This window comes from Embiotoca jacksoni, unplaced genomic scaffold (assembly GCF_022577435.1).
Source record: "Embiotoca jacksoni isolate LCO1_2020_lvr unplaced genomic scaffold, fEmbJac1.0.p SCAF_37, whole genome shotgun sequence".
NCBI lineage: Eukaryota > Metazoa > Chordata > Actinopteri > Embiotocidae > Embiotoca > Embiotoca jacksoni.
Genome location: NW_027185389.1, coordinates 3,044,157 through 3,056,349, shown reverse-complemented (window position 1 = coordinate 3,056,349; position 12,193 = coordinate 3,044,157). Strand labels below are relative to the sequence as shown.

Sequence of the window (12,193 nt, the reverse complement as noted above, 5' to 3'; positions counted from 1 at the left end):
CACCGGGGAGGCCGTACGTTACTCTGTCGTATTCTGCTGGATTTGATCGACGTTTGAAGTGCCGATGACGTAAATGAAACGAGTCTCGCGTCACCGCAGGGAGGACGAGGACAGCTCAGCCGCGCCGACTCATCAGGAAACACTCCGAGAAGAAATGAAGGCCGAGGTCGGCCACCCGACACGCAGCCGGACTCACCGGACGTACAACGTTAGTATGAACCCGCCACGATGTGCTCCTCTTCTGCTGTCTGTGTGTTACTGTGGTCAAAATCAACAGAGGACTGTAATTGGTTTACAGAAATATGAGCCCAAGCGTTGATTTCCACTGTAGCAGAAGATGTGTTGCTGTATGGGTTAACGGGACTCCTGAGGTTCTGCATCAGTATAAAGAAGTCAGATGTTCTTATGTGATTGTTAGAACGGTTTCCCAGCAGATCCCCGGTTCTCATCTGTGACGTCAGTCTTTCTAGAAGCTGTAACTGTGATTGCAGGCGAACGTCATCCTCCTCACCTTTCCTCCCGGTATGTGTCTGACTTCAAAGAACATCGAGACGCAGCCGCTTCCCGGTTCTTCTTCCCTTCAACCTCCCGACCTTCAGTGCAGCGCCTCCTTCCAGTCAGTACTCTGGTAAAACTGCTCCCGGGCCCCGTCCCAGGAAAACAAACGTCCCATCTCCGCTTCAGCAACCTAAAGTCTCACACATACAAAAATGTGAAGACAAGAATAAAAAAAAAAAAAAAAAGAAGGTCTTTCAGAGATGATTTCTATGATCGAGAAGGAGCAGAATCAGGAGTTGTTAGTTTGAAGACGCCGCTGACATCCTGTCATAATAACACATCATAAATCCAACATGCAGTGTTTTCGATTGGTTTTGGTTTTTTTGCCATCTATTCTTATGATTTAATGTTTTTTTTTTTAAATGCTTCATATTTTCTGTGCCGCCCCGTCGGACCCGTTTGGTTCTTTTGGCCGCAGCTCCACGTGTCCTCGTCTGGCCGTCCAGGACCTGATCTTCATTCCCTCCACGGACACGATCATGAACACGCACACGCACACGCCTGTAGAGAAGCAGGTGAAGAACAAACGTGTTTCCTTCAAAGGAAAACGGGACTCTGAGCTGTCGGAATAAAACGTGACGTGTTTTGTTGTTTAAGATCAAAGTGCAGCAGAACCAGTCGAGGAAGACGAAGAGGAGTCGCTCCCTGCAGGCGAAGAAGCCCTCCGCCCTTCCCACGGGCTGCCGTCCCGTTCCTGCGGGTCAACCTCCGGCTGCCGACCCCGAGGCCGAACGCCACCGGCAGCCGCCCGGGTCGAAGCAGAGGCTTAACATCAGGGGCGGTCCGGTGGTCTTCCACCCGACCCGGGAGAGGATGCAGAGGAGCTCCGGTCCTCCGGATACAAACCGGACACAAACCGGACCTGAAGGTCAGACATCCGGTCCTCTAGACTCAGATCTCACAACTCAGACTTCAAAATGTTCTGTCAAAATAAAAAGCAGCGCCGACTGAGAAACGAACCACGTTTCACTGACATTTATTATGACATTATTATTATTATTATTATTATTATTATTATTACAACAGCAGAAAGATCTCAATATCTAGCAGAGCTGAGATGCTGTTGCTTCTTAAATTACAGATTTTATATCACAGATTTATCAGTGAATATGTTGGCGATATGTATTAAAATGAAAACTTTTTTTTACAGAAATAATTTAAAAAAAAATGCTTGTGGTTAAATTAGGAATCGTTTGTGTATTTTTGTAATGATTAAATTGCTCAGGAGATTCAGTGTTTCAGTGCACTGATGACAGCGTGGACGTTAAACTATATTATTACTATATTACTTCATTATATCATTACAGGTCAAAAGGGTTTGATTTGGATGATCACTGCAAAAAAATGATAGTTTCTACAAACTTTATATATATAAATCAAATCAATATTTTAATTTTACTCCCTCTTATTGGTATTATAAAATCGTGTATCCGTCAGGCTCTAATTATTGTATCAAACTTTTTTCTTTGAAGTGTAAAAACACGACGTTCACTCTTCCAGAGAAGATCAAATACTGTCGTTTGTTTTCAGGACAAACTCGTGCAGTTTAAATCTGAGCGGAGAAACCGAATCTGTCTGGTTTAAAGCGTATAAACATGATAAAACTCATAAAACTCATTCTGCCGAGTCTGCAGGTTCCCATCGGACGCTCGTCTCCGTCGTCTCGGCGACTCCCCCCTCCTGTTGTCGAAGGTCGTCACTCACTCGGTCGTCGCCGATAGCAACGAGATGTTTCTGCGTGAGAGGAAGTGCGAAGTGAGAACGGGCCGTCGGCCTCCAAAAGACGTCGGCTCCGATTACGTGACTTCTTTCTTCTGTTTTCAACGTGTCGTGCAGAAGAGCTGCCGGCTGGTCACGAACTCCTCTGATTAAAACCAGGAAGACAAACAAACAAACACATTCAAGAATGTGAACTCGTCTGATTTCACGCTGGATGCATGTGGAGCATTTGTTGTAAATCAAATTTCCTGACACACTTTTTATAGATGGAAATGTTTCAAATTGAAAGTGCTTCTTTTTTTCTAAATATCCCAACCGGCTGCTCAGACTGCTCGGTAATAATCTGGGATGAGATGTTGGTTTTATAGCTGCCGTGTGAACTGATCTCTTCTCTCTGCGCGGTGAACCCAGTCTGGACTCGATGGGACGGAGGAGACGGACGACGTGGACCGAACAGCGCTGGAGGACGAGTCCCGTTCAGGACGTCCTCGACCGCCAGGTAACCAAACCATCGCCGGTCTGTGAGCGAGTCCACGAAACACGTTTCACTCAATATTAAAGTGAGAAAAAATTGTCAGCTCAAAGCTGTGGAACGAATTAACCGTTGGATATCAGCTCAGTTTATACTTTTAAAAGAAAGACACAAACATATTTCTTTACATTAGTATTTAACTAAAGTGCATATTGCTTTATTTGATATTTTAACTCTATTTGTTTCATTTTATGCATTTTATCTGTTCTCATGAATCTCATTTCTTTTCTATATTTTTAAATGTTCCTTTATATCTGTATTTGTCAAACAGACGCTCTACGAATACATATTATTATTATTATTATTATTATTATTATTATTATTCTTATTATTACATGTTACACGAGTGATACCTAAAAGCTCAGACTGGTTTGGTGTCGCGGAACAGCGTTGGGTTTCTGCTCCTGTGCAGCAGCAGGTGGCGCTGTAGAGTCACCGACGATAGAAAAACGCACACGCACGCCACACACACACACACACACACACACACGCACACACGCACACACACACACACACGCACGCACACACACACACACACACACACACACGCACACACACACACACGCACACACACACACACACACACGCACACACACACACACACACACACACACACACACACACACACACACACACACACACACACACACACACACATTAACATCAACACAACCTGGAACTGTGTCGACTGCTCTTATTGTCTTTGTTATTATTATTAGTGGATCATCTTTTTGTGTCGCAATTAATATAGAATTGAAATCAAAATCAAAAGCCGCCACTTTAACGACATTTAAAACATCACGTAAAAACACGTCTCCACGTTCACGTTATAGAATATTCAAACTGGAATTATCTGAGTTGGGAAAACCGTTAATGTCGGACGTTTGTGACTGACGGACGTCTCTGTGTTTGTTTGTGTTTGGTTTCCCTTGGTAACCGAGGCAACCAAACAGCCGCAAAACACATGATGCAATAAAAGCAGCTCAATTAGCTACGTGGCTAACGGTTAGCGCTAAGCAGCAATAACAGGTGTGTTGTTCTTCAATCAGCTGCTAGCAGCAGCAAAACTCCTCTTCTTGCTTTTAATAATAACAAAAACAACTATTAAAGACACATCAGACATCCCAAAATGTGATTTCTCTTTGACTTTGAAGATTAAAAAAACAACCCTGTTGTCTTTAAATGAGACATTTTCAAGCATTAAATCGTTCGTCCAGAACTTTTCAAAGCACCCAAAAAACAACAACAACAAAAACCCTTGAAGAGGTTTCAAAGAGCTCCTTTTTGAACAAATGACCTCAGTCCCCGTCGAATATCGGCGCAAACACTTTCTGCCTTATTTTTAGACGCCAGTAACGCTGGATATTTGTCATCGTTTATTAGCGCCGAGCAAACAAACCATCTCTCCGCTCGGCCAAAGGAAACAACCCGAACCCTGAGCTCGGAGGTCCGAGCGTCGCCGGGCCTCGTTTGTTGTTCACTATAATACCTTCTGCGCTCCTCCGTCGAGAAAAAAAATAAAAAAGGTGACTTCATTTCCAGTTACTGTATGTTGTTTTTCCAGCACAGCGAGCTTTGTGTGTCGCCGGCTCCGTTCTGGAAGACTTTCTGTTTACGGGCTCTCCACTGCGATAACATTTTCCTCTCTGAATCACAGGCAGCGCTGTGCGGCGGTGCCACCGTCCCCCCCGCCGCCCGCCGAACAGGACGCTCTCTGTCGGGCCCCGGGCCGCACCGCCAGCTCCCCACACTAAAGTCCCTTTGAAATAGCAGCTTGTTTATTCTAGCGGACTAAATATGCAGCGTGCGAGCAGAAGCGTCGGATTCACCACGAGGAAGAAGCAGCGATCTGCGTCGACGCTCGTTTCTTCAGCTCTCTGTCGTGTCGTCGTGTCAATCTGCGTTACTTGTTGTGGGTTTTTTTTCCCGTTTTGGGCCCGTTGTATCTTCAGGTTCAATCTGGGAGATTATTGGAGGGCGTGGCTCCGCCCCCATCGCACTCCTTTTAATTTGGAAAAACTCAGTTTACCTTGTTTTTTTTTTTTGTTTTTTTTAAGGCCTTCAGGCAGAAATCCCGCCGCTCCCTGAAATATCTCTCAAGAAGTAGAAATGCTGTTCGAAATGTCCTCTCAGCTTTCAAACAAACAAACAAACAAACAACGCTGTCGTGTTTCTTTTTGATGGCAGCGGACGCATTTCAGGTTTTCAGGTTTTCAGGTTTTCAGGTTTTCAGGTTTTCAGGTCGTCCGTCTTCACGTGAACTCGATATCTGAAGAAACATCTTGAGAGGGCATTTCTCAAGTTTTCAATTAATAATAATTCGCTCGTTTTTAGAATCTGGAGCTTCTTTTTGCAGCAACGGCCGTGTTTGAAAGCGTCGTCTGTTGTCGTGGCAACAGCCGATCAATGGACAAATTCCCCTCAAAGTGCTGAATTCCATTGATTAGCTCGACCCGGCCTGTTGTTGCTGTTTGAATATATTCTTTGATGAATGTTATATTTCATGTTAAAATGAAAGTTTTTGTACAATTTTTATAATTTGCTGCTCAGTTTTTCAGCTTGAATGTTGAATTAAACTTGTAGATACTCTGACTTCTCTATCAAAGACACCTGTCAATCATCCATTTGTTATTAATAATAAAAGCTCCGATTTTTTTTTTTTTTTCTCTAAAGTGCCTCAAAAAACAAAAGACAAGGTCACTGACTTGGGGAAAAAAAAAAAAAAGAAAAAGTAAACGACGAGTGTACAAGTCTTTGGTTAAATCCACTTGTTGCACACCTGTGTGGGAGGGGGCGTGGCCATCAGGACCAGCAGCACACCTGCTGCTGCCAGACACACAATGGCCGGGTTATTGCTAGCATTGCTAGCGCCGTGGCCAGTTATTGCTGCTCCGCGCTCCCTGCTGTCATCACTCCTATTAGATGCTTTGCGGAGGAATGTGCCCCCCCCCCCCCCCCCCCCCCAGCTGCCAGCTCAGACCACAACTCCCCTTTTTTGTTTTGTTTTGCAGGACTGCCACACCTGCAGACGCCACACACACAGGACCCCCCCCCCCCACCTACCCACCCCCACCCGGTTTTTCATTAACTTTTTTTACTCATCCCGTTTAAAACTTGTGGAACCGCCTCATCCTGCTTAATGAAAAGGCATCCAAGCAAATGAGAAGAGTGCTTTGGAACAAATTGGCTGCTTTTGAGTGTTTTTTTTGTATTTTAGGAAGGATGTGTACAGTATGTGTACTTTGAGCTAAACAGTTCACTAAATTTAAAAACTCATTTGAAAAGCAACCCGATATTGACAATAAACCTACGTCTAGTAATCCGTTAGTAGGAGCCGCATTTAAAATAAAAAGCTAAATATGTCCGAACAGCAGTTCATGGAATTTATTCAAATTGACAAAACAAGGAAAATTTGCCAGCTAATGTTATCTAAAAAAAACAAACACAATCCAGGAAACCGCCTCGAGTTTTAATTCATGTCTCTCTCAGATAAATCTTTTTATGCTTTCTTTGGAAAATATTTTCACAAATGAAACTTCTCAGCTTCTCCCCGTTCTCGGCGTCCAAAGTGTTCCTCGTACTGAACACGGCGGGAATCCCACGATACGTTTTGATTCCAGTCAAATCGAAGGCTTCTCGCTGGATGAAACGCCAGAAGGCTTTTAATTTTAAACAGATTCACCAAGACGTTCACATTAATTCACCCCCCGATGTTGTTGCCTGCTGTTGATTAAGACTCCAAATTCTCCTCAACACGAGTCACTTCCAGTCATCCGGGTAAGTTTAGCCAATCAGCATTGACCACATCATGACTCATTGGCGTTTGTTCATTAAAAACAGCTGAAATCTCCAGTAAGAAGTCGTAAACATGGGAATCTTTCACCATCGCTAACTTTCCTCCGACTTAACGTGAACGCAGCGTTAATCTTATCGTAGGAACTGGCGTTACGTCACTGTATGTTTTTCATGTTTTATTAGCCGAGGAAATATTTTAAATCGTTAAAAGTCACGTGGGCGGGAACAGAAAACGAGCGCCGGAGTTTAGATATTAGATGTTGGAAACGAGCGCCGTGAAGGAAACCTTTTATACCTGCTGCCGGTCGTGGGCACCTGAACGCACCGCAGCTCGTGACATAATCTGCTCGCACTCATCTACGACATATAATACTCATCTGGTGATCATGGTGTGTGTGCGCGTGCGTGTGTGTGTGTATGTGTGTGTGTGTGTGTGTGTGTGTGTGTGTGTGTGCGCGCCCATTCAGGCTACCTCATGGGATGAGTGATGACTGCAGCGTAGCAGGAGCTTTTTTTTTTAAGGACACTACTATGAGGGATGCGGCGGAGGCGGAGTCACGACTCACAAACACACACACACACACACACACACACACACACACACACACACACACACACGGCTGAACAGAAAATGTGCTGAGTCATCAACAACAGGTTTTGGTTCATCACGTTGGTACTTTTGTTTTACTGCCAGTACTTTTTTTTTTTTACTTTCACTGCACATAGTACCACCATCAATGCTGCGCCGTTGCTATAGCGACATCATCTTGTAGCTCGGCGGGTTCGTGCAGGGACGTCCCCTGCCGCAGTGGCAAAGATGATTACGATGATTTTTCTGAACAACCAGTCACCTTTTACGATCGTCTCAAGCGTTCCTGGAACCTCGATGAAGGTGATACTAAAAAAACAATAGTACCAGGTACTAGTCACAACTTTTGCCCAAAAGGAAAACCAAAGAAAACTAGTCGAGCTTAAGTTTTGCTGTAGGGAAATTTTCCAAAATAAATTAAGTAAAACCCGACAGCAAGATGTTTATTTAAAGTCCTTTAAAAGTTATTTTTTTAGAGAATAGTTGTTGAAGGTGGAGAATTTCTCTTCACAGGTGACAGGAAGTGTAGACGAAGGTTTTTCTCGTGTGTTCTGGCTTTGATTCGGCGTTCTCGCCCTCAAGTCGAGCTGCTAAAACAGCTGCAGGGAAGATTAAAGCAGCCTCAGGTGTGGACACACAACTACAGAACAACCAAACAAACACGCACGAGGTCGAGCCGGTCGCTTGATTCTCTTTATTTAGCTTCAAGGAAGCGTCAAAACCAAAGTTTCTCCGCCACCGATGAGACTCCCAACAACAACAAAAGGATTCAAATGATTAGAGATGCACCACTTTTTGTAATCACAGTTCAAAAGGACACACAGTCACTGTGGAGTCGGTTTCTTATATGAACTAGTCACCGATGGTCCCTCAGAGTTTTAACGGCATCCTTCAGACCAACAATAAGTTCAGGACACTTCAGTCATTTCCCACCTTAGTTTTGCTGTAATTGTTTGTCATGAATTACGCAACATATACAGAATATGTCTTGTTAAGTGTTTGTTTTTGTTCAGTGAGGAATCTATTAACTCCTTTTCATTTCTACCAACTCGCTCCTCGTCCGATGTAAACTCGTCCCCTCGCCGCTGTGGGTCCCGTTGACCTCAGGTGTTACAAGCACACACACTTCCTGTTTGTGCCTCCGGGCTTTTTTTTTTGTTTTTTTTTGTTCAAAGTGTGATTTGAAGTTTGTTCTGAGCCAAAATTCCCGCCATTTGAAATAAAAAAAAACCTCGAAGTCGTCATCACTTCTTCGTCTTTTTGGTTAGAAAAAAAACCGACAGCTGATTGAAGGGAATTTTTTGGTGTCAATGGAAAAGAAGCGTTCATAGGAAAGAGTCATCTGGGCCGGTGGTCAGTGTCAGATATGGAGCTGAGAAAACAAACATGGGGTGGTGGAGGTGTGGGGAGAGTGGGGGGGGGGGGGGCATCGTGATGAATCGCTGACAACTCCTGACCTCCATGTGTTTTGGAAATGTTTGCCTGGCGGACAAAACAATGGTTGGCACACGGCCAGGCGGGAGGCTGCCAAACTGGCAACCCCTCCAGCACCCTCCCCCCCCCAACTCCCCCATCCACTCCAACCTCCCCCTCGACTCCTCCAGCTCCTCCATCAGTGTCCAACGCTAGTGGTGGCCGGTGCACACATCCTGCCTTTGTGGGCCAGGAATGCCAAGAATCCAGACTGCTGCCCTCCTCCTCCTCCACCTCCTCCCCCCACCGCCACTGCCCAACAAGGTGCTTTACCCCCCCCCCCCCCTCCCTCCGTCATCCCAGTGGTTGAGGTGTCTGGGTGGCTGCTCATGTAACATGTCGCAGCGCTTCAGAGTGGGGAGCGGCAGCACCTGCTGGACAGGAAGTGAGCTGTGTGAAGTGGAAGGTAAAGGGCTGCAGGTTTACTCTGAGCAATGCAGTCGGGTTTGATGAGGTTTGTGGTGGTGGTGGTGGGGGGCTGAGGTTTGTCTTTTTCACACAGCTGAATGTGACTTATTTAATGCCAGGGAGGCCTCGTAAAACAACACATTAAATACACATTAAATACTTGACTGAAATCCACAAAACTTGAAAGTACTACCTTTTTACAAATGGAGGTTAATAATAATAATAATAGTCCCTTTCATTCTCTTTGTTGTCGTTGCATTTAGCGGATATAATTAGTTGGACCAGCAATGGAGCAGTGGGTTTTGAAGGTGACATTACAGAGCGGGAATGTCACCTTCCTACATAGCTAGCTGGTTACCTAGCAACTCCTCAATTAGCATATTTTTGGGGATTGCTGTTCACAACTGCTACCACAGTGACTACGAATGACTTTAGCAGTCTGGACGTGTCGTCTCCCTGTCGGTTTGTGAACGGCCATTATGAAGCCTCCAGTTCGCTATTTTCACCAGATGTCACCATCTTTGCTATTTTGGAACAGGAAGTGACCATACTTGGACGAGATGGGGGAGGAGCGAGCGGTGGATCTGACTGATCTGATTGGGAACCTGAGGACACTATGCCCCACCCACCTATAGTGGAAACCTGACTGCACCACAGATCTGTCAATCAAACGGACACGCCCCAAAAAACAGGTCTTCTTGAATCTTCTTTTCTAATGAATGAGGGATTATTTTCAGATGGACCTCCAGAAAACTAATAAGAAGGAGTGACTTTAGCTAACAACACCGAGATAACTGATGGACACATTTTATCGAGTTGCAATGCGAAAGTGCCATAAATTGCAATACCACTGAGGGACCACTAGGGGCTGGCTCCAAAAAAACAACCTCTGTCAGAAATACAAAGTCAGGAAATGTTTTCCACAAAGTCATCATGGTGTCATTAGATAAACTCCTTCTGATCAGTGTTTACTTCTGGAAATAAATCCAGCATTCAATAGATATTAGGATTCAAAGAGCGGTATGTTTGGGGGGGCCCGTGTCTGTTTGATTGACAGGCCCGCGGTGCAGTCAGGGCACCCTTTATAGATGGGCAGGGCATTTTAAGGAGTTTTTATATCAAAAGTTTTCAACTTTTTTTTTTTGCTCAAATTGAAATCATTTATTTCCGTTACTTTGTGGCCCCTCAGAGTTTTAACGGCATCCTTTCGACCAGGGGTGTCAAACTCACTTTAGTTAAGGGGCCACATACTGCCCACTTTCATCTCAAGTGGGCCAGACCAGTAAAATCATAGCATAATAACGCAGACATAACAACAACATTTCTCTATGTTTAAATTATTGAAGGTTTTTGGATGATAAACCCTGTTTTAAAGGTCTTTCTACAATAAACTAGAAACATAAAGAGCAAAAACTCAGACATCAGCCCACTGTTTATCTGCCTGGGCTCTCCTCTGCAGATTTAACGGGTCACAAAGTGAGCAGCAGCTTCGGAGCAGACGTCGCATTTATGCTGTTTCTGAAGCAATTACTGGATCGATTAAAAAAAACAATTACAAAACAAAACGTTTGTACTCATAAACCTCCATATTCTCATAGAAATGCAATGTATGTCTTTCTGTAATTTTCACACTTAGCAAAGTCATCCGGCGGGCCGAGCCGGACCCCCTGGCGGGCCGGATCCGGCCCGCTGGCCGTATGTTTGACACCCCTGCTTTAGACCAACAATAAGTTCAGGACACTTCAGTCACTTCCCACCTTAGTTTTGCAGTAATTATTTGAATTACGCCAGATATACAGAATATGTTTTGTAAGTGTGTGTTTTTGTTCCCTCCCTGCAGGAGACCTTCAGCGACCTTATCAAACGCACCAAATTACGTTTCCCATGTTTGACGGCGCGAGCCAACGCTTAATGTGAAGACCTTCCTGCTCTCCAGCAAAAACACTTTTTTTTTGTTTTGTTTTTTTTAACGTGCCCCTGGGATGACAATGGGAATGTGGAGTTTTTCCTACCAATCATGGGAACCTGAGGACAAGGCCTGTGTTTTCCTGGACAGCTGCCCTGTCAGGAAAGAGACAGAGATGGGGGTGGGGGGTGGGGGAGGACGGACACACAGGATGTCCTGAGCACAGAGTCCCGCAGCTGAAGAACAGAGCTGTTCGTGGGGGGATTTTCTCTCCACATCACCGGGTCGGAGCGGGATTCCCTTCTTTAGGTTTTTTACCCTCCACCGTTTCCTTCCTTCTCAGACACGATGCGTTCAGGTACCCGGCTGACCTGTAGTTTCTTTTACAGTCTTGTTTCCCCATAAATAGACTTTTGAACTTCTGAAAAAGTTCCACCAGGATTTAGTTTCCTGTTTAAACTTATTGATAATGTTGTGACACTGTCAGTGGTTCATACATCAGACACACTCCTTCTCCCTCCTCCTCCTCCCCCCACCTCCTCCTGGACAGTCTCCAGCAGTGCTACAGCACAGGGGATGATGTCACGGCAAGGGGGCGGAGCCACATGTGTGTGTCTATAAGTGCACAGGGAACCCTCTCTATGAAGTAGAGCTCACACCAGGACGCTGCAGGACTCTTGACTGTGGATATTTTTTTTCCGTCCTGGAGTTGACAGACAGGACTCCTCTGTTCTCCGGACGTCTGGACCTGAACGGCCTCTTGCTTCTCAGCCTCTTTGGGAGTTTTTTTTCTTTGTGTTCACCTGCTGCCGTCAGGATGCTGCTGATCCCCGTCACTGTGCATCAGATCATTTCCACCCTGTTCCTGCTGTGCGGCGCGGTGATGGTGAGTCGCTCTGACTTACAAACTTTTTGTTATTTATCTCCATAAAACTTCATTTCCATCAGATGAGCTGTCTTCTGATCTGATTTGTTTACAACCCCCCCCCCCCCAACCCCCTGACATGACCTCTGACCCCTCCCCCTTTTCCCCTGCAGGCGGAGGTGGAGTGCCCGGCCGAGTGCTCCTCCTGCGCCGCGTCGCCCCCGCCGTGCCTGCCGGGCGTCAGCTGGGTGAGCGACCACTGCGGCTGCTGCAAGGTGTGCGCGAGGCAGTTCAACGAGGACTGCAGCGGCACCGAGCCCTGCGACCACATCAAGGGGCTGCGCTGCC

At 45.6% G+C, this 12,193-nt stretch overlaps 1 protein-coding gene and 1 long non-coding RNA gene across 2 annotated transcripts in view; one reads left to right on the top strand and one right to left on the bottom strand.

The window, feature by feature from the left end:
- Positions 1-968: 968 nt before the first annotated feature.
- LOC138208410 (uncharacterized) lies at positions 969-4,462 on the bottom strand. Its single transcript, XR_011179090.1, has 3 exons — positions 4,299-4,462; positions 1,174-2,422; positions 969-1,059 (listed from the first exon to the last, which is right to left on the bottom strand). It is a non-coding gene; the product is annotated as an uncharacterized lncRNA (long non-coding RNA).
- Positions 4,463-11,641: 7,179 nt separating this feature from the next.
- ccn1l2 (cellular communication network factor 1, like 2) overlaps positions 11,642-12,193 on the top strand; it is a 4,515-nt gene continuing 3,963 nt past the window's right edge. The window contains exons 1-2 of the mRNA XM_069166258.1: positions 11,642-11,866; positions 12,019-12,193. The exon at positions 12,019-12,193 is cut by the window's right edge and continues 42 nt beyond it. Of these exons, the coding sequence (XP_069022359.1) occupies positions 11,798-11,866; positions 12,019-12,193 (244 nt within the window). The 5' untranslated portion in view covers positions 11,642-11,797. The remainder of the gene's footprint in view (positions 11,867-12,018) is intronic.